This window comes from Sphaeramia orbicularis, chromosome 10 (assembly GCF_902148855.1).
Source record: "Sphaeramia orbicularis chromosome 10, fSphaOr1.1, whole genome shotgun sequence".
NCBI lineage: Eukaryota > Metazoa > Chordata > Actinopteri > Kurtiformes > Apogonidae > Sphaeramia > Sphaeramia orbicularis.
In genome coordinates, this window is record NC_043966.1 from 47039236 (window position 1) to 47062731 (window position 23496).

General features: G+C 41.2%; 1 protein-coding gene across 1 annotated transcript in view; it reads left to right on the forward strand.

Annotated features, from left to right (window-relative positions):
* Positions 1-23496, forward strand: part of il1rapl2 (interleukin 1 receptor accessory protein-like 2) — a 724024-nt gene that overhangs the window by 402523 nt on the left and 298005 nt on the right. The window contains exon 3 of the mRNA XM_030145596.1: positions 8215-8384. Within this exon, the coding sequence (XP_030001456.1) occupies positions 8215-8384 (170 nt within the window). The remainder of the gene's footprint in view (positions 1-8214; positions 8385-23496) is intronic.

Here is a 23496-nt window from a genome sequence, read left to right on the forward strand (position 1 = left end):
TGTCATGTGTGAGTGAATAAATTTCAGTCTGCTTGGTAGCATTAGACAGAGGGCAGATTGTGGTCAACTCCATTTATTCAGCCCTGACGCTTGTGTGTGAACGTTTCTGTGTGTGTTAATATGAAGTTGAGCATTTTGCTGTGGGTGCCAATGATATGTGTGTTGTCTTTGCGTGTGTGTGCGTGTGTGTGTGTGTGTGTGCGCACTGACAGATGCAGTTGTAACTCTATAGCACAGAATGAAGGCCATAACCCACACATATGCATTACCCCATATTCATCCAGTTTAGAAAATGGATTGCCTACTTGGGTAGCCACGTTTTTGTGAGCCCTGTTTAGACATAGTGGGGACTTAAAGCTTTCCTCCACAATGGGGAGTGAGGCAAGTTTGGCTTTTAGGTTTGTGTTACATTCAAGCATTTTGAGGCTATGTTTAGAGAAAGTCACTATGAATGTAATGCATGCCAGTAATACTATAGAATAATTACAGTTAAATATACTGACAGATTTGTGCATCTCTGTCTCAGTTTGAACATGCATGATCAAATTAATGAAATAATCTAAAATACTAAGATATGAATGTATAAACAAATCAGCAAATGTGTATGTAGTATCCATGAGTGCATATTTTAGTATGAAAATATGTAATTACAAAAGCACTCGACGAGCACAGACAAGGCAAGCCAAGGCAGATCAGTACCCCCCCCCTCTGATAACCACCAAAATTTAATCAATTCTTCCTTGTGCCAGTATCAACATTTCCTGAAATTTTCATCCAAATCTGTCCATAACTTTTTCAGTTATCTTGCGCACAGACGGACAGACGGACAGACAGACAAACCAATGCCAGCAAAAACATAACCTCCTTGGTGGAGGTAATAAAAAGTCAATATGCACATTAAGATTTGCTATTCTACTGAGATTTGTAAATGCAATGACACATTTATCATTGCAAATGTACTGTACATCTAAAAGTCCATACACAGAAATGTAGACAAGCTTTAAATATTTAGCTGTCAGAGCTGGAAACACCATCAGGTCTTCTTGAGAAAAATACTTAAACATTTTCAGATATATGTACACGTACCAATCCCATTCATTAATACACTTACAAAGCTCAGTAAGTATTTGGGCATATTTTGTGTACATTCACACCTCTAATTACACACACCAGTTCAGATACAGGTACACACCTCTTTATGAAAATAATTAAGCTACCTCAGTGGGTTGGAAGGTAATTGGTCAATCAGAATCGCCTGTAGGTGAACTGGTGACACATCAGTGGTGCACCCCACCTTCAACCACTGGTAGTCAGGATAGGCTGAGGCTCTGACACGCTGACACCCCATGTGAAAATTATGTAGTTTAGGAAATGAATGAATGAATTACGCTACAGTAATACCGCCATGCAATGGATAGTCACTAAAAAATATAATATATCTGTATGTGTTTGTGTGTGTGTGTGTGTGTGTGTGTGTGTGTGTGTGTGTGTGTGTGTGTGTGTGTGTGTGCGTGTGCGTGCGTGTGTGTGTGTGTGTAGACACTGATTTGGATGGTTTGTGTAAAAGTACAATCCATTCTGAGGAGGCATTTTGAAAATGGCAACCATACTCTGTTTCTCTTTGTCTTATCATTCCATGCTCTTTCTTTTCACACACACACAGACACACACGCACGCACACACACACACACACAATGTCTAGCCATATATATAAACCTCAATCTAGGCTAAAGTCTGTTCTCATAAAATGTGTTCAGAGAAAAGGAGTAACCATCAAGTGGGCTGTGGAGGTGAAATTGAACATCAGCACAAACTACAGGACCAAATGACGAGTTCTTTCTCTCACACAGTAATCCCATTCTCTCACCTACTTTCTCTGCCTTCCTTTTTTTTCTCGTTTTCCGTTCCCTCTTTTCTTTTCTTTTCTTTTCTTTTCTTTTCTTTTCTTTTCTTTTCTTTTCTTTTCTTTTCACCCTCAGCCTGCGTGTAAATTGCTCTACTGTGGTGATAGACAGGTGTGTCTCCTCTAGGCTGTGTGTCCCGTTTCTCCGTTTTTGTGCGTGACTTTATATATATATATACACACACACACACACACACACACACACACACACACACACACGTGTGTACCTGTTTTTGAATGTTGGGATCATTACCCCTGTATGTGATTTTGTGTGTGTGTGGGTGTGTGTTGTGTGGGCCAGGTCAAGCTATTATTATGGCAGCAGCTGTAGTGGTATTGCAGGGGATTGTGGGAGGCGTGCAGACAGGCTGGAGGCTCTGAAGGGCTTTATGTTTGAGTGACAGGCTTGGACTAAATATGCTGTACCCAGCACAGGCCAATAACTCACATTCCTCCTGCTCAATGTATGGTCATAATTTCCAATACCTTGTGTGTTTTAAATCAAAATTAATTTTTAATGTTGCATTTCATTATCTTATCTTACAGATACCATTGGTTAAAGATATATATCTGGAACTTAAAATTCTGTTACACATGGTCTAACACAAGCTATGTGACTACATGTTATCCAAACTTGAAGGAGCAATTTGTGAGATTTCTTCAACAAACATAATACAAAATATACTTAAAATTGTCATTTGAGTGAGAAGAAATTAGTTTTGATGATAATCTGAAGTATCAAATGTCAACAGCATTAGCGTGCTGCATAACAAACTGAATTTCTTTAGCTCTGATTATGGTATCTACATTTGTATTGTATGTGAAGAATTCATTTAACTCCATTTTGAATTAGTTTATTACAGTGAAGTTCACCAGGCCAGCCATCCAGTTTTCTCAGTGTATTTAATACTGAGAAAAGAGTCTGGAACTGTGGAACTGGGCCAGTCGCTGTGAAATATGCATAATCTATTCTATACTGAACCAATCACAAGTCTGGGGGGCGGGTGTTTCGCAATGTGTCTTTTTGTCGCGAGTCAAAGTCAGTTCCAAGTCTGCAAATGTCTTTACAACCTTTGTTAGTTGTTTACTTGATTAAAAAATAAGGATTGAATTACAGATTACACCATGTATTCTTAAATTTCTCTGACACAAGCGTCCCGTCCATCTTATCTGTGATTGGTGGTTTACTGTTTGTCCCACCCTCATTTTTCAATTCAAGCCCCGAGATTCCAGACGGATATCTCATTGAGAAAGACAGATGGTTGGCTAGGCTACAATAAAGTGGGCAGTTTCACTACAGCTTTAGTTATACTGTCATAGTGTTTTCTACCTTTTGTTTCATGTAACATGTTTTGATTGGTGAAGTGCCAACCTATGGCTTGGGAATGCATGGCCCCGCGGCTCAGAGAATGCTCAGCCTAGCACGGAAGAAAGCTGGGAAGCCGGTACAAGAAAAATGCACGAAAAACATGGGAAGAACTTGCAGGGGAGAGAAAAAAACTCAGGAAACGGGGAAAAAGGAAACGGGTCCCTTCAGCACAGGCTGAGTCCATGTAATGGCCAGATCATTCTGTCATGAGGTAGTGAATGAACAGACTGATGCACACGGTGCTGAATGGAAAAATGGTGTTTATTGAACAGAAGAATAAGAATAACGATAAACAAAAACCTGAGGGGAGATGAAATCAGAGTCTGCAGGGTGAGGAGGAACAGGTTGGTGATGAAGTATGGGTTATGGCAACATGGGGAAATGATCTGGTGCTGCACAACCGCAGAGGAGACCCTTATATGTGCTCCTAATGGAAAGGTGCTTTGGCTGTGCAGCACAGCAGGTGAATTAAATTGTTGAGGGAGGGGTCAGCGGCCACGCCAAAGCAGACTCTGACACTTTTGGCTCTTTGATTGCATGGTGTCCAGGTATGTAGATAATATAATTGTGTACCAAATACAATCATTTAAAGTTCGTCCAAATCTTGAATATCGAAAACAGTATTAAAAGAATTCTAGATCATTTTTTAAAAGTAAGTCTTGAATTTTTAGGCATTAAGAAACATTGAGGCATTCTTTTGATGTTTTTTACATCAGCTAAAGGAATGAACTGGGCTCTATTATGTCAACAGAAGGTGGCGCTGTGGGCTGCCTTACGCTCAGCTGTGATGAACAGAGATCACATCCCTAAAGTCCACTGTAGAGAAACCAGGGAAATGGAGGTCAAAGAAAACATACATATATGGATGTATTTTTCTTGAATTTTGAGGTGTTGCTGACTCCATTTCTTTACATAATGTTGTATGCATACCGTTGTTCAAAAACCAATACATAGCTTTAGCTGCAAAGTTTGCTCTTTTACAGAAGACAGATTTGTTTGTTTGTTTTTTTGCAAAGCATGTTTCTCAGTTTGACTTCTCTGTCCCTCTGTTTGAATAAAAATGCATAAACTGCTACTAACTGTGTACTGAAGTACATAGTTGTATTGATTTATTTTCAACCCTTCTGTTAAATTATTACCTCTATAATAGGGCCCTAGAGTGCAGGAGTGTATCAGACTACAGCTGCTTTTCCCAAGCACAGGTTGGAGTGCAGACCTGCTTTACTAGGTTTCCATTTGCCAGGGTAAAATATTTAATGCTCTAATGGTGTATAGTAGAGATTAGGTTAATTTTAGGTCAAATAAAAGAAAATTATGAGCTGAGGAAGGTAATAAAATTTCAAGAGAAAAGCTCTAAATTTTTATTTTTAAACTTGATTTAAAGAAATTTAGATTGAAGTTATACATATACGGGGGACACCTTCACTATGATTATGCAGCCATACATTTCAAATTTCAAATTTACAAAAGAAAAAAGGCTTAGTCTTCTCTAGGAATCAGCTGTATTAGTTTCAGTAATGAGGAGTTTTAATTCAAAAACACATCTTCATGGATGTCTTTACACTGCCTGTGCATTGTCTGATTTATTTGGATTTCTAATATCCTTACAGTGATTTGATGTAAAACTTCCTGAGTGAGTGATTCAAAGGAAAGAGTCAAAGGAACACATCCATATGTCTTGGGCATTGCTTGGTCTCACTTTAGCCAATCTTGACTACCTCGAAATGATGACAAAGGAAGTAAAGCAAGCTGACCTTCAATTTCAATAATTTATGAAATTTTTTACACAAAAGCCACCAAAATCTGAGAGCAGCAGGTAGACAATTGAGTTCTGAGTAGGAAATATTTGTGACAGATGGCAGGGTTTATAGTAACAACATTGACATAAAATGAAGAAATAGCGCTCTCAAACTGAGAGGCTCTCCAATCTTGAATAAAGATAGGAAAGAAACTCCATATATCCATATGCAGGCAAAGCGGATGGGAATGATATATCACCCTGACGCTAACACCTCGCCCACGCATTTAATATCTGTTCAGACACACACAGAAGCATCAGGTCATGCACCCACACACTGCAGTCTTATATCCACACTCGACACACACAAACATTTGAAAAACACCATTAGAAAACATGCACAAGAATGTGTAGAAGCAGCAATAAATGAATTATTTAGTTTGCTGTGGTTATGACCCGCAGCTGCGCACCACATCATCGTGGTAATGTGTCTGAGTGTAAATGCATGTGTTTGTCATGGTCTGTGTTAAACACCCTCTCAAACAAAGGCCATTAGTCCGGTAGACTGAACTAATGTGATTTTCTAATAATGTGTGAGTGTCAGGTAGAATGGACGGCACTCACACCTTCAATTTATGACCCCTCATTAATTTACAAGCACCAAGTCCATTCATTACTTAATTTTGCACAGACTTCAAGCAGCATCCAAACCACTGTGAAAATTCTCTGTCATACAAACACATTACCAGCTGCAAATTCACAGGTGCACACACTGTCACACACCGACTAATGTGCTAAAAGATACACCATTTTATGAGTCTGAATCCTTGGCAACCTTGTCAACAATTAAATGAGTCCTGTTAAACTGTATGTGCGATGGTGTATGTGTGTGACAGAAAGATATAGTAAGAATTGTGGAGGAGTACTAAATCATATGTGAGTGTAAAAGAGTGATTGTACAATAAATCTGCTGGTGCGTGTGCTCCTACAGTACAGCCATACTAAATCTCCCCTGCTGCTGTATGACTTAATGCATATTGCTAAATCTATAAATGTAACCAATTAAGTGTGTGGCTGTAAATGTCTGACGCAAACTGATGCAAATGAAGTCTTTAAATCTTTGTAGGTGACTTAACTCAACACAAATTACAGCGAGCACGTTTCAGGGTTTAGGGTTCAAATGCTAAGACTTGGGAACATGTAGGGGAGAGATGCATAATAAAGGTGCTTAAAGAAAAAAAATCAAATAATAGTTGCAATATGTATATGAAGTGGTTGGATAGTCGTGGAAATTACCAGCTACCAAGTTTTTTGTTTTTTTTTTCCCATGGTTTTGAAACAGGAACCTTCAAAAATGTAAGTCTTGTAACACAACCATAGAATAACCCATTAGTTTGTGGACTGTTGTTTTAAAGACTTGGGTGTGAATATTGACTGTCACACTGACAGCTTTTTGGAAGTGATCATGTTTTGACAAATGGGAGGAGCTAGGGAAGACCAAAGGGTGATGGGTGAACCTCCTGAGACCCAGGAAATGTTAGCAAAGTACAAGCTTTTTTTGTTTTTTTTATTAAATAAGTTCCTATATTGAAACATCATGAGGTAACAGGTTTTTCAGATGCAGTTTTTAAATTTTTTATGGAATGTCCTTTGTGGTGGACTGTTTTCTTTTTTTTTCTTTTTTTGTGTAAAGTTGTGAAACTCTTGTCCACAAATGTGGACAGAAAACCCATAGCTGGGTCGAAAAAGTCAAAAAATACTGGTCTATGCCTTCAGCGTTGGTCAGTTCCAGGTGTGAGGGTTGGAATTTTAAAAGCAATGCTTCCTCCATCCCCTTTTCAAACCATGTGTGTATCGGCTGTCCAGTTGTCGTTTGTTAAGTGTTTAACTGGGGTAGCAGGTTTGAAATAAACATGTGAAATGGAATGAAATGAAAAAGAGACTGCAGGGCGGTAACACATGTCCCTACCTCTGCCATGTTGAAAGGGGGTCCTGGTATAGCACTGTGTGGGTCTGTGTTGGACTGGACATGATGGGCTTTTGTTGTGTTTGTGGATCAGTCTTTTTGGGGACTTTGTCTGTGAAACTTAACTGTGCAAAAGTTGTGGCGTGTCAAAATCCCAAAGAACTGACAGGATGGATTTGATTTATCATAACGCACAGACTGCAGACATTATGTTAAACAAAGAAAACATAAGGATTATGACGCTACAGTTCACTGAAGCATGTGTCTATGTTTTATTTTTAACTAAAAGTACTTCTACCAGGATCCAACACATTGTAGTTAACACAAATGAAAGAAAAGAAGCCCCTTTTTTGGCTCTATCGCTCTTGTACTGTGTTAAATGATAATCGGGGCGATAGTTTTTGTGTGATCCTGAAGGCAGACAAATGTGGATGATCACGTAACCTTCATGGTGAAGATAAAACCACATAATTGCAGCTGTGATTTAGTTATATAGATAAAAATAAGTTCGATGAAATAGTTTCTTTTTCTTTTTTCCCCTCTGAGTCACTGTTATAACATTTACTGCAATTATTCAGCATTTTCTTCCATCTGATTCCAATTTTATGCAATAATGATCACAAAGCAATAATGATGCAAAGCAGGCAAATGGTTGTAGAAATGAAATGAAAATACACTTTATTTCTTACTCTTTTTCGCCCTTTGTTTCTGTTTCCTCAGATAGTTCAATTACAACTTCTGTCGTTGCATTTTTTTTTCATTATTGTCGCTCCCTCTTTTTTGTCACCAGGACAAATATAAAATACAAGATCTTCTCTGTGTTTCTCTTAAAATCTACTCTTGTCTCAAATGTGCACACACACACTTTCTTAGATTTATATTCAGTATTTTATTGCCTGTAAAGTGAAGACCAATACCGCCCAAGAAGCAAGATACTCCTGTCACTCACCCTCTCTCTTATTCTGAGTCTGTCTATCACTTTTGTGACTACCAAGCAGTTTTTTTTCACCCTATATATATATAAAAAACAGCTTTTACAGAAGTGCTCCTGATGACTGTTCATGTTTTCCTCCTAACATATTTGAGTTTCTAAACCTGTTCCTTCTGTCCATCAGTTTCTCTCCCCCCTGCAGTTCAAATCAACTTGGAGTCTGTCCACTATATAATGTCTCATAACCTCCATATTTATAACAGCACACCCAATATATCTATTTTTTCTTTGCTCTTTCTCTTGACAGTGGATGGTTGTATAGACTGGTCAGTGGACTTGAAGGAGTACCATGTTCTGGCCGGTGAGCCTGTTCGGGTCAAATGTGCCTTGTTCTACAGCTACATCCGTACCAACTACACTATGGCCACCAACGCCAAGCTGCGCCTCATCTGGTACAAGAACAAAGGCGACGCAGAGGTGAGTGCATTTCTAACAAAACTAGAAAAGCACTCAGAGAGCGCAGACCTCCGCTGCCAAGACAGATCTGCCCCCCCCCCCGATCACCACCAAAATGTAATAATTTGTTCCTTGTGCCCGTATCAACAAATCCTGAAAATTTCATAAAAATCCATCCATAACTTTTTGAGTTATCTTGCTCACTAACAAACAAACAAACAAACAAACAAACAAACCCTGGCAAAAACGTAACCTCCTTGGCGGAGGTAACCAGATAGAAACATATATAAACCAGATAGAAACTTATGTAAATGAAAAATGTGTCGTAAATGGGATTTTCAATGTTAAATTGAAATGTCCACAGAGTCCACATTCCACAGTGGATGTGGACAATTTTGTGCCAGATACAAGATATTTTTATAAGCTATGGGTGTATCAAATTGGAGGCTAATCGGAGTTGTTTTGAATTTTTTATGAATTTTTGAAAATTTCTCAATGATGAGAGATAGGAAAATTTTAGATTTTGTGACCTTGCTGTGACCTTGAGCTTTGGCCTACTTGGCCCAAAATTTAATGGGTTTGTCCCAGGGCCTAGGCCTATCTGTGGGTAAAATTTGGTAAAGATGGTTGTAATAGTTTTCCCGTAAAGTTGCCAACAAACAAACAAACAAACAAACAAACAAACAAACAAACAAACACAAACAAACACACAAACACACAAAGCAAAGTGATCACAATACCTCCTGGCGGAGGTAAAAAACAATGACTAAGATGAGATTTTTATCCTGATTGACTTATGCCACCATTTACGCATATGTTGTCAACATTGTCAAAAGTGAATGAAGTCGATGTTTGTGATAAACATAGTTAAGCACGAGAATCTCTGAATCTTTACTTGTATGTGATACACGTTATCAACACCAAAATAATAATTGCCTTGACATTTTTCACCCCAGTCTTCAAGAATTCTGTGAAAAACTATTAAAAGAAGTTGAAATCACTGCAGTCTGGTCATGTTGAAGCTGCAGAGACATCCTCAGTGACTAAAGTGGTCATAGAGAGAGATTGTTACGATACCTTTGCAATTCTGAGGTGTGTAGTCTGTGCATTTGTGTTTTTTCAGTCACATTTTTACAGTTTTACTACAAACTGCAGCTTTCTTGACTCAGAAAATCATATTTGAACTCAAACAGGATGAATTTACTGGTCTTTTGCCACTGACTGTCATAACTTTTCCTTCCCATACAACTGAAAGGGGACAGGACTTTGGCTCTCTACTATTCTTAAAAAAAAGAGGTTAACGTAGAGAACTGACAACATTATAGAAGACATATTATACAGTTATACACACACACACACACACACACACCTACACACACACGCGCACACACACACACACACACACACACACACACACACACACACCAAGGGCTGAAAGAGGAGATACAGAAACTGTGGGGTATGAATGCAATAGCAGTGCCAGTAGTGATTAGGGACAGTAACCCCCAAACTGAGTGGATGGCTCAGCCATGCATTTGGAACCCGGGCCTTCAGTGGGGCCTAATTTGACTTAATCCACCTCTTAATACCACCACTATGATGTCACAATGACAGGAACCATCAATACCATAGAGACAGACATTTGGCATCTTGAAGGTGAATACCATAATTACTAAAGCAAGAAATCAAGTTAAGACATACACCATTCATACACCAGTGCCACTCACACTGGTGTATGAATGTTTATGAATGTTTGGTGGTGGTCGGAGGGGCTGTAGGTGTGAATTGGCAGCCGTGCTTCTGTCAGTCTGCCCCAGGGCAGCTGTGGCTACATATGCAGTTTACCACCACCAGAGGGGGAATGTGAGAGTGAATGAATAATGGGTCAATATTGTAAAGCGCTTTGGGTGCCTAGAAAAGCCCTATAGAAATCGAATCAATTATAGAGGGTATGCACATATGTCACTTCCCCCCAGCCATGCCCCTCTAAGTCAGACTGAATGGCAAAAACTAACCTGCTCAACATGACGGAGTATAGCAGTAAACACAGCAACACCGGGAAAATGTGAAATATGAAATCAAATTAAGGACAACTGGACTGGACATGGATTCGTACGAGCTACCAAAGAACAAGTGGTCCATGAACACTGACATGTGGACAGAAATGGAGTATCCTGACATCCAGGGTGTAGGGGATCATTGCTATTTTTACCTGAAACAAATATACATGGTTTCATCATTACTGACAACCAGGGTCCAAAACTAGGAAGAGAACCAGCTGATCTAAAGTGCATTTACAGTAGACTGTGGACTGACCCCAGTGAATATATGCATGATCTACTGGTACTGAGGAGATTTATGTCTAGTTCAGATCAAACACTTTATACAACACATATACTACTGCTGTGGACCAGAAGGGTATGACTTTATTCTTGTAAATTATGATATTTTTCCCACCTGTTTTTAGCTTACTGGCCAACAGGGCGTAAGCTATTGTCGTCACCGGCATCGCTGGCATTGTCGTCATCTGTCATCGTCTGGCGTCATCTGTCGACAGTTACAAAACTTTCAGTAGCCTTCTTCTCCAAAACTACAATTCCAATTGACTTCAGATTTGGTATACAACTTCTTTATGATCATGTCAACAAAAGTTAGTGAAATTATTTGGAACCGGATCTGATTCTGGATTTGGTGTGAATTTGAAAAATTTCCCCATTATAAGAGACAGGAAGTGGATCAATGCAATAACTCAGTAAATATAAATGATATCAAGTTGAAATTTCTACAGTACAGCCATGATGGGGAGATGACCAAAACATAATGGCCACATGCTGATCAGGATCTTCTTCTGGATCCGGGAACTTATGGAAAATTTAACATGGGCTCTTATGGGGAAAAAATTTCAATCATCTTTTCTTCGAAACTACAGTTCTGATTGACTTCAAACTTGGTATACAGCTTCTTTATGATGATGTCAACACAAGGTATTGAAATTATTTTGATCTGGATCTGATTCTGGATTTGGTGTGACTTTGGAAAATTTTCCCATTTTAAGAGATAGGAAGTGGATTGATACAATAAATCAGTAAGTATCAATGATATCAAGTTGGAATTTGAATTTTTTTACAGATCTGATTGGAATATGACCAAAACATTGGCTATTTCTGTAATATAATAAATACACATAACTGGGTGATAATAAATGGCATCTGGATACATTTCCCAAACTTTTAATTTGGCCAGTAAGCTACAGGGCCATTGGTCCTATTTTTAAATTATGACATTATTCTCGTAATATTATGGCTTTATTGTCAGAATATGACCATTTTAATCTCATAAACGAATGACATTTTTGTTAAATTTTGAGGTTTTTTTTTATAACTACGACTTTATTTTCATGACATTGTGATTCTTTTTGTATTCAACTTTGTTATCATAAAATTACAGGTTTTATATCGATATTTTATGACTTTATACTCATAGTGACAAGCTTTTTTATTTTCTTATGTGGCCCTAATACGCCATCATAGCTTTATTCTCCAGTTCCCACGTATTTGAAAAAACTGGGTTAGCCTCAGTTCAAGTTAGTTTACAAATCATGTAGGAGCACAAGGTTCAGAATCACAAAATGAAGACAAAAACCATGAAAGATCTGATCATGAAACCAAGAGCTTTACTAAGAAGTAATGTTAGCCAAAACAATACGTCATTTAAGGTATGATTTTACTCAAAAATACAGCATAAATTAATGTTACCTAACATTCGTCTGTCCATCCGTTTGTTTGTTCATTAAATGCGCATGCGTGGCGTCTGTCAAACCGCCGGCGGATCTACTCTCAGAAATCCAGCCTTTTAACTACTTATTTCTTGCCTTTCAACGCTTACTCACTTGAACCCAACCTCTTAACCGTGTCTTTTTAACTTGACGCTATCAACCCAAACCTTTATCAGGACAGGTCAGTATTGTCAGTGGATCCTTACCTCTGGTTGTCACCCACCGCTTCCCGCGCTCTGCCCAGTATCTCGCTGCTTCCACCATGGCGTCATCCTCATCAGCTGGAGATAGTCCTCTCGTCCAAGCAAACAAAACCCTGGTAAAGGCTTACCAAACTATTGCGGATCTCAAAGAGGAAATACTGCGCCTCTCCGCAGAACTCGCGGAGAAAAATGCCCAGCTCTGTGGTTTCTCCAGCCGCCTTCCCACACTGTCCAGTCTGTTCCTGAAAAGCGCAGAGAAGCCCAAAGCCTCCGGTGATGATACGGTGTTATGGGATCCTTCCTCTGCCTGTTCTCGCCCCCCGTGTTCTACACCCTGGTCTGAAGTGGTGATTCGTGGCCGCAAAAAGAACACCAGCAAAGACTCACCACTGCCGACCATCAGCACATCAAACCGCTTCGGCGTCCTGTCCGTGGAGGACGCTCCGGCTCCCCCCGCCACGGCTGATGTGCCCCCCATCCCACCTGGCTCTGTCCCGGAACCGGCTCCTGCTGACACCGTGGCTGCCACCGAGGCGACGGTCCTAAAGCCGGTCCTCCTGTAAAGCCGTCGAACAAGGGTCCCCGCTCCTCGGTCCGCTCCTCTGCCCGGCGCCGCCCCCTCCGAGAGGCCGTCCGCCGTCACACTGACGGTCCACCCGTGGAATGTCCACCTAGAGAGACCAGGAACCCTTCACCTTCAACACCGTCTCCTCGACCACTTTTCCCTCCGACCACCGCTATCCTCGGGGACTCCATCATCCGTCACGTCCGTTTCTTTAACGCCATAACCAGGTGTTTTCCTGGTTCCACCGTCACCTCCATCCTCCATGAACTCCCTCAGCTGCTGCTCTCACTGCCGTCCACCGTTACCCGGATCATAGTTCACGTGGGCTTCAATGACACTTCTCTTCAACAGTCCGAAGTGACAAAGGTTCATTTTAAAAACCTCTTTGATAAACTGAAAGGATCCGGGAAGGCTGTTTTCATTTCCGGGCCCCTCCCCTCCTTTGCCCGTGGTGTGGGCCGTTTCAGCCGACTCCTCAGCCTGAACACCTGGCTCCAGTCCGCCTCTGCTCTGAACGGCTTCAGTTTTATTGATAACTTTAATCTGTTCTGGAACCGCTCCTCCTTCTATAAGTCCGATGGTGTCCACCCCTCTAGACTAGGCAGCAGGGTCTTGGCTCAAAACATCCAACACGCTGTCCTGACCAAAACCACACCCACACCAATGTGACTATGCCCTCCCTCTTCTGCTGCAGTCACCTGCTCCCCCTGCTGGTCACATCTAATATCACCACGTTCAGAGTCTCCTGTAAAATCTGTAGTGAGAATAAACAACACCCCAACTGATCTCTCCTCCTCTCCCAGGCCCTCACTGTCCACCTGTCAACTAACCACCTCAGTGAATTCCTCTTCTCCTTCCCCATCTCCAGCAGCCTACACCTCTGCCTTGCTCTTCCCCATTCCTGTCATATCCAGGTCTCGTATGGGGTTTCACTCTGCTAAAAGGCATCGTAGGTGGTTGACACAAATCCCATTACACACAGCGGACACGAACACCATGATGTCACCACCACCTAGCCGGTTTGGATTACTAAATGCACGTTCCATTGCCAATAAATCCTTCTCCCTAAATGAGCTTTTTACCAACAGGAACTTGGATGCATTATTCCTGACGGAGACGTGGCAAAGGGATGGGGAGTTCATTCATTTAAATGAACTGTGCCCTCCTGGCTGCTCTGCTGTTGGTCAGCCCCGCCCCTGTCGCCAGGGCGGTGGCCTTGCTGTAGTGCACCAAGACAAATACATATGCAGAGGGATGAGCACCGATGACTTTCCCTCATTTGAGTCACAAATGATCAAGATTGGCTCGTCCAGTGTGTTTTACTGTTTCTTAATCTACCGTCCCCCTGGCCCCGCTGGTGCCTTCTTAAGCGATTTCAGTGATTTCCTTACATCAATAATAAAACTGGAGAAGGTTTTAATTCTTGGGGATTTCAATCTGCACATCGATAACAATTCATCCAGCCCAGCAATGGAACTTTTAGCCATGACTGACACTTTTAACCTCAAACAACATGTATCTGGCCCCACCCACAAGAAAGGACATACCCTGGACCTGGTTTTCTCATTGGGCTTACACGTCACAAATGTGTGTGTTGAGGATGTCCACTTGAGTAAACATTGTGGTGTGTTTTTTGACTTATGTGTGCCTCTTGAGCCCAAGCCTGCACCTAGAAGGGCCAAGAGGAGGATCATTACAGAGTCCACAGCCCAGGATTTCCGTGCCCTGTTTAACCCTAGTCTTCTTAATGAGTGTCCCGATGTTGATGAGTTTATCCAGTGCTTCTCCACACACTGCAGCTCTATTCTTGACCAGGTGGCTCCCGTGAAAACTAATGTCACTCGTAAGTGGTCTTGTCCCTGGATAAATGAAAACATCTTAAACCTAAGGAGAACTTGTCGCAAAACTGAGCGTCTTTGGAAATCAACCCAGTTGGAAGTACACAGGTGTAGCCGGATGACGGTGGAGTGAGTGAACAGACTCAAAAACAGAAGTATAAATTATATTATCTTCCTCTCCGTGTCAAACCAAATTCCTGAACAACCATGCTGATTGGTCCGTCACCAGGTCAGTACTGGGACATCCTTTGCAAATGACATTTACAAAGACAGATGATCTTAAAGAATGACCCTAATGGACTCGGTTTTGACACTAAGCTGACCTTTTGCCTCTCAACATCTGTGTCCTATTATTCTTGCTTATCCAGAGGTGAAGATGAACCCAGAAACGAACAAAGGACTGAATGATAAAATCCCTATATGTGCCATGTTAATAATGTATTACATTATGTGTTAATGTTGATTAACTCAGCACGTTAACTCTTTTATGCATGTAATACTTAAGCCATTTGCCTGACCTGTGGTTTCACATATGTGTGTCCTGATCATGTTCACGGTAAATTATGTGAAAGTAAGAGTATCACTGCTTATAGCATGTCTGAATAATCATGCTATTATTTTACTGATGCTTAAGTGAGGTTACAGGTGATGTATAAAGTTTAAGAGGATCTTATTTGAGGATGCAAAGTTTTCTTACAAGGCTAAGCCACAGTCCTCTCCCCCTCTGTCTTCCCAAGAGGGAAGAGAAACGTGATATTTTTGAATATTCACGAGGAGGCGTTTTCCCGCCGAAAACAGACAAAGAAGGCAACGCCCCAAGGCATCGATAACTCATCTATATGCACGAGGAAGGCGTGGCAAGCTGGTTTTTGGACAAACTATAAAAGTAAATGACACCAACTTTTCAGCAGAGCTTTTTCCACCCTGGCTGCTCTCACCTACGCAAAGAGAAGAGCTCTTTCCACCTTTGCTGCTCTCACCTACGCAAAGAGCTTTCTCCACCTCTTCTGAGCTCTCACCTAAGAACAAAGAGCTTTCTCCAAGGAGTCTTGACCATCTCCTTGGCTCTCAGAGCTGTTCCATCTTCTCCTGGCGAGCTTTCCAGAACCAGCCGCCAGAGCCAGCTGTGAACCTCCTCCAGCCAGCAGAACTTCAGAACTCCAGACCTTCAGGCCTCCAGCGCAAGCACGTCGCTTCACAGCCTGTTCCTGCTTCGAACTACGTCAGAAGACTTCATCCATCTGCCGTCAAGGCCGTGCCAGTTGCTGCATCCGCACCGCAACAACTTGTAAGAAAACTTGCTCCTGATTTATCTGAGTTGGTGTTATTCCAAGTTAAGTAGGTTTACCTCAACGTAACCTCACTAACATTATAATATCTTGAATATAGCTATCTGCCAACTTAATTTACATATTCTCCTGTCCATAATCTCCTGCTCCTTTGGTTGTATTTGTCTCTTGTCTTTATGTTATTTGTGTGTCTTAGTTTAGTTAATAAAGTATTTATATGTATATAAATCCATTGCCTCAGTTGTGCTTTGTGTACTATTATTCACACATGGGTTCACTGTGCAGTCCACGAACTATCACCTATGCAAGATTTCCAAATTATTGTTTTGAGTTGATTTAAGTTTAAGTTTGGTTATAAATCTATAATTAAATTAATCAATAAATCAACACTCAATTAATAAATAATTTGGTATCCAATTCTTGCTACACAGGTTACATCTTAAAGATCTCATAACCTCATTAAATAAAATGATTAAGGAGGCAAGATCCAGCTACTTCCACAAACTTATAGCCACAAACAAGAAAAACCCCAAAGTAATCTTTGACACAATCCAGTCCATTGTGTCCCCTGCTGTCCCTGCTGCCCCTGTGCTCTGTAAAGCTGACAGCAATGACTTCCTAAACTTCTTCACAGACAAGATCAGGGATATTAAACACAATATCCCACCACCCTCTGGCTGTCTGACCCTATCTGATCCCCCTCTGCAAACCTGGTCCTCTTTCGACCCTGTGACACTGGAGGACATCTCAGCACTTTTATCCAAAACGAAACCGTCCTCCAACTCTGCAGACATCCTCCCCCATAAGCTCCTTGTCGGTGTCTTTGACACTATTGGACCATGGGTCACAAAGTTTTTTAACCTGTCGCTCTCAACTGGTTTGTTTCCCAGCTCCTTCAAACAGGCCATCATAGAACCTAAACTAAAGAAAACCACACTGGACCCCACAGACTTCAAAAGCTACAGGCCCATTTCAAAGCTCCCCCTATTGGCCAAAATCCTTGAGAAAGCAGTGTCTAAACAACTTACAGCTTTTCTGGAGACACACCAGATCTATGACACTTTTCAGTCTGGGTTTAGACAACGCCACTCAACAGAAACCGCACTATTAAAAGTGTCTAGTGACATCCTGATGGCGGCTGACTCCGGGAAATCCACGGTCTTGGTCCTGCTAGATCTCTCCTCGGCCTTTGACACAGTGGACCATACCATAATGATTGAGAGACTGAGGGACCTGGTAGGGATGTCAGGTCCTGTGCTAGACTGGTTCTCCTCTTACCTGACCGGCAGAAGCTTCACTGTGTCAATAAACAACTTCCAATCTGACTCAGCGGATCTACTGTGTGGTGTGCCCCAAGGCTCTGTCCTGGGACCAGTCCTATTCTTACTCTATGTCCTCCCACTTGGCCACATTATCCAACACTATAGTGATGTCTCCTATCATCTATTCGCGGATAACATCCAGATATACTGCTCCTTTAACTCCTCTGAGCCCCACAAACTGAGTTCCTTAATCAACTGCTTGTCAGAGCTGAAGCAGTGGCTAAATGATAACAGCCTCCAGCTGAACTCCAGCAAAACTGAGACCCTCATCATTGCCCCGGGTAGTGCAATCCCAGGGATCAAACATCACCTTGGAGACCTGAGTTCCTCGGTAAAGACAAAACTGAGGATTCTGGGTGTCATCTTTGACCAGGACATGTCTTTAGAATTCTACTCCAAACACCTAGTCAAAAACTGTTTCTTCCAACTACGCAACATCTCCAAACTCAGATCTATGGTGTCCACAAATGAGCTCGAGATGATCGTTCACGCTTTCGTATCTTCTCGCTTAGACTACTGCAACAGCCTGTTTACATGCTTAAACAAGAAGGAGCTGGTCCGTCTACAGTTTGTCCAGAACTCTGCTGCCAGGCTCCTGACCCGCACAAACAGGAGAACCCACATCACTCCCATCCTTAAATCTCTCCACTGGCTCCCTGTTCTATATCGTCTTCATTTCAAAATTCTTGTGCTAACTTTCCGGGCCCTACATGGCCAGGCCCCTGCATACATTGCTTCCCTGATCCAGCCCTACAGCTCGACTCGTAGCTTGAGGTCTTCAGGACAGCACCTGCTGATGGTTCCACGGACCTGTTTTAGCACACGCGGTGACAGGTCTTTTAAAGCTGTGGCACCACGTCTATGGAATGACCTGCCTCTACACCTACAGTCCATGGACTCTGTAGAGAGCTTTAAGAAACACCTCAAAACCATCCTGTTCAAAAAGGCTTTTTAGTCTCCCACCTGACCCAGGACCACCACAGACTGATTACACTCTATGTATTCATCATAACGTACTCGATGTGTCATCCCCCCCCCCCCCCCCCCCCCCCCAGTCTCTCTATATCTCTATCGCTCTCTCTTTTCTCCTCCTTTACTCTCTCTCTCTCTCTCTTTAACCCCAACTGGTCAAGGCAGACAGCCATCCTTCAGGAGTCTGGGTCTGCTCGAGGTTTCTGCCCGTTAAAGGGAAGTTTTTCCTCGCCACTGTCACCAATCACAAGTGTTTGCTCCTGAAGGATTCTGTTGGGTCTCTGTAAACTTAATTTGATTCTGATTTGAATTGATAAAGCACTTTGTGACTCTGTCTGTGAAAAGTGCTCTATAAATAAAATTTACTTTACTTACTTACTTACTAACACCAAACAGGATCCACAGATATAGGTTTGGTTTCCTGGATTTGTGGATCCATCTACTTCTCTTTTCTTTGTGTTTCGGTGTCTATAAAACGATAGCTCCGACTGCTTTTCAGACCTGTTCATACAATCAATCACACAACAGCTCTTCCCCATTTTTTATTAAATATTGTTCTTAAATTCAGACAGTATTGAAGCCAACACTGTAACTCATCTCCCTCTTTTTGCCACTCAGTGGGTGGAACCGCGGTGACTTCTGCTAGCGGTGACGTCACATGCATATCCTCTATTATTATTAAGACAACTCCAAACTTCTACACGACAACTACAACAATGTACATCATCTGGAGCATTCAGAATCAATATTTATCTAATCACATAACAAAAACATAAAACATGTAAAGAATAAACATTATACTCATCAGAGATGCTCATTATGTATCTACAAAATCAATCCTTTCTTCGTGCAGGAAAACTTCACTGACTCTGTCAGAGGTGATCTGTGTGTTTCAGTTCCATCAATTTGTCATTTTTCTAGCCATGGAGGCCAAGGCTGCGAGTCTCCTCTGTCTAGTCGTATTCCTGGCATAAGTTTTTATTCTCTTGAGGGCAGAGAATATCCGCTTGACAGGGTTGGCCGACCTGTCCTCATGATGTCCAGCTTTACTGGAAACGTCTGCCCTGAAAATGGATTTTTAAGTATGTCTGAGACCAAATTATTTTCCTCTCCTCTGTCAGCCATTGTGGGTGTAAAAAAATCTACCTAAAATGTATTAATAGTTCAATTCAATTCAGTGAAATTAGCTTTATTGGCATTGGCATCGGGCCACTTTCATATGTGGTCCTAAATCCGATACTTTGCACTGTGACTTCAGTCTGAACAGCCAGGTCGCATGCATCCAACCTTTACATCACTGAAATACAACAAACATCAAAATTCTGCATTCCACTGTGTTTACATTCTTAAGCACAGTATGGGCCTGCGTGGTCACGTATTCCATCAGGACCTCTGTTGCACATGCAGGTCACTTAAGGGTCGCATTCAGTTCGTACTCAAAACTGACAGAAGTCACATTTAATGTGTAATATGAACGAGCACACACAAAAAAAAATCAGATTTCACCCCAAAATCTGAATTGTGCATTAAATCAGCGTATGACTTTTGTCACCAATTTTTCATCAAATCTGTAAAACCCGAGTCATACCCTAAGTATCATGAATCCATAAATCTTTCCGTGTTTACACACCTGAATCTCTTCCTTCACAGTGAATAATTTCAAAGTGTACTCCACCATAAACAACCCATTTGTTTACAACCAGAGCCAAGAGGTCAGTCTGGCAGTATCCGAGATTTGTTGCAACATGCATTGTGGGAAGCAGAGCTCCACGCAGCTGCAGTAGCAAAAGGCAATGAAGCCGTTTCCGTGTTTGTTGCCGCTGCGAATATAATGCGGGTGCATGGAATTACACTTCCCACAATGCATGTGTAACCTGCATGCTTATTTTCCTCTGCGTTGTGTGGGTTTTCCCGGTTGTGTCCCACGGGATGAAAGAAGGAGGCGGTGCAGGTCTCACTTATGGCGGATTTATTCTTAACATACAGACAAAGGGTTGTACTGAGTCAGTCACGGCAGGCAGCGGCTCGGTCTCTGCCCTGAGCATCCTTCATCGGCTGACTCAGTTCATTGTTAAATTAACAGAATAATAATGAAATATCCTGTACCTGAGCATACAGACAAAGGGTTATACTGAGTCAGTTACAGCAGGCAGCGGCTTGGTCTCCACTACAAAAGAATTAGCACAATTAGCTTAGCCATTTTACAACGTCGCTAAAACATATGGTCCAGTAATATCAGCTGTAACAAACTGACTTCAGAGTGATCACAACACAATATTATATGTGATGAAATAGCTCTTGTCCAATTACAAGTGGAATTTATGATTAATAAACTTTATTCCTGAAGTGGACCGAGCATATGCACCTACCCCTGAGAATCCTTCATCGGCTGACTGACTTCCGTTTCCGCCAGCCAGAAGAAGGAGCCCCCGAATGACCACCCATACAATTGAAATGTGGAGGGCAAGTGGAAGCAGAACTCTGTTACACATGTCACGACAAATTTCCAGTATGTTAAGAGGATAGGATGAGTTGGATTTTACAAACGAGAAGTTACAGACATTTTGCCTCCTTTAACTCATAAATAATAACTTTAATGAGGTCAGCTCAACTGACCTCTGGCTATATTAGAAAAGGCTTAGACACTAATTAGCACATTACCTCAGCCGACCAACTTAACCGAACACTACCAGGTTCAGCAAACAACAAAAATAAAACCCACTGACAACCAAATTTGTACTAACATTACGTTACCTTAAACACCATAATATGTAGTTATAGTGGTTAAATATCGGGCTACAGCTACAGATATAAATTATGCAAACTCTAACACATACCAATGAACAGAAATTGTAATGTAACAGAAATTACAATATAAATGTCCGCTAATACAGGAAATACACTTGTTAATTTGAAAGATGACGATATCTTATTAACTTACCGCTGGCGTTCCTAGATCAGTTGCAAAAGAAATGAATGTGTTCCAATGCTGCCATACTCACTGTTTGGAACTATCGGCCCCTACACAGACATTTTTTACAATGGGAGTCTAAGGAAGTGTCGCAACTCTTTTTTCTGTACCGCTCTATGGTCTATGCCCCATTCTCTGTATGACTCTGACAGTATTAAAACACCACAGAGACACAACAACACAGGCTGGGCAATTGGTCTTTTTGTTGGTGAACTCTGGTTATTTTAAGAAACTTCAGTTTCCCATGAAAAGGGGAAAAGACAGTGCAAAATTTCTAAATATGCCACATTTAAATGTCTTGCTGGTCAATGTGCCCAAATGATGACATGACATATGAGACAGAATCAAAATCCACAGTCTGAAGGATGACTTTCTCACATCTTCTAAAATGTCAGTAAATTACAACCAAACTATTCTCTCTGGTTTCTTGATGCTTCGTCTGTGTAATGACTTTGTGTTTTTATAACTGACTGGAAACTTTACAAGTTATTTTGGACTGAAATTGTCGGAATATTTTGACAAGTAAACAAATGTTTCCACATTTTTGTGTACAGTGCTCCATTAATTACCTAGACAATGGAGTTATATGATGAATCCAAGATGTTTTCACCCAAGCATAGCTAAATCATCTGTGTAAATCAGACCCGATGCACGTCAGACTTCACAAGACGTAATCGCAGCTGGTGGATTTTTTTCATCATGTTCTCGGCAGCAACATGTTAAACAAACTCAGCTAATGAATGCAAACTAAACCCCCACTTTAGTGTGAACAGACACTAATGTATTACTGTAATGGACTGAAATAAACTCCCTGGCCTAGTGCTAGTGACATTAATGCTACAAATCCATACTAGTGAAATAAGTTAAGGAAAATACTGTAAATACACTAATACACATGCCATTTAAAAGGAATGTCAGATGAATGGGCAAGTTTTGAAAGCACTATTTATTTATCTAATTTATAAGTTACATGAAAAGATCTGTTCAAGCCCTCTGAAAAATACAGTATATTGTATAAATTCAGTCACGATGAAAATCGAAGATCATGAGATGGCCCAGTCTTACTTCAACAGAACTGACAGACTAATATTTTTAGATTGGTCTTTCTGAGGTGATAAAACCATGAAAAACCTCAAACTAACCCCTTTGAATTACCCCTGTCAGACAGCCCCTGGACATTCAGCCCATCACCTCCGTCTCAGCTTCATGCAGTGAGTGAAGTTACATGTTGATCAGTGGTGTGGTCCAGGGTATATGGTGGTATACGGAATATGTTGTGCCGAATTCTACTCCCTGCCAAAAACTGCTCCCCCTTCCTAAGTCAGCTACGAAGAGGACAGCCATGAAGAGGACAATGTGCACCAAATTCATCCTGTGACAACTTTCTCCTTTCTGTCTGTAGGGTATGAAATTAACTGTGAATTATTCAACCTTTTAACACCATGATACCTGTGTAGCAATTAAGTAATTAATTATATTGTATGATATTGCGGTGATGTTTTTTTAAATTTTTTTATCTGTTTAATATTAAAGAATGTGCAAACTGTAAGGTATATAAAACTTTCTGGAGTTAAATCTTAGATACACAACACACAAAATATATAACATTAAAAACAGATACTAACGAAAACTATATCTTCCACGGCCGGAGATGCAGTTTTCGGCAGGGAGCAGAATTCGGCATCAGATATTGCCGAAAACTGCATCACCCATCAGAATTAGCTTGTGAAGCTAAAGGAGTGAAATTACTTTAGCAGTTCACATTTGGAGCAATTCTGGTGTGACAAGGTGAATTTGGTGCACTTTGTCCTCCTTATGACTGACTTAAGAAGGGGGAGCAGTTTTCGGCAGCTGCTGGTGGTGCAGTTTTCGGCAGGGAAGAGAATTCCGCACAACAGAGTATAGCATTGCGTATACACACTTCTAAATCCCCCTAATATGTTCCATTCAGTAGTATCCGAGCCAAATAACCCATGTTTTCCGCTAGGATAGTGAAGCCATGACCAGCCCTACTCTGCCTCTATTTGGCAGGTCATGCTGAGGAAAATATTGCTAACTTAGCACCAGAGCCAGGGCTCTGCTTAGCTCTGACCACCTCTGGAACCTGATTGGACACCTCAGGTGCCAGTGCCACCCCAGTTGATTGACAGGTCACTGCAAATCTGATGCGCGATTATTTGAAATGCGAACGAGAAAGG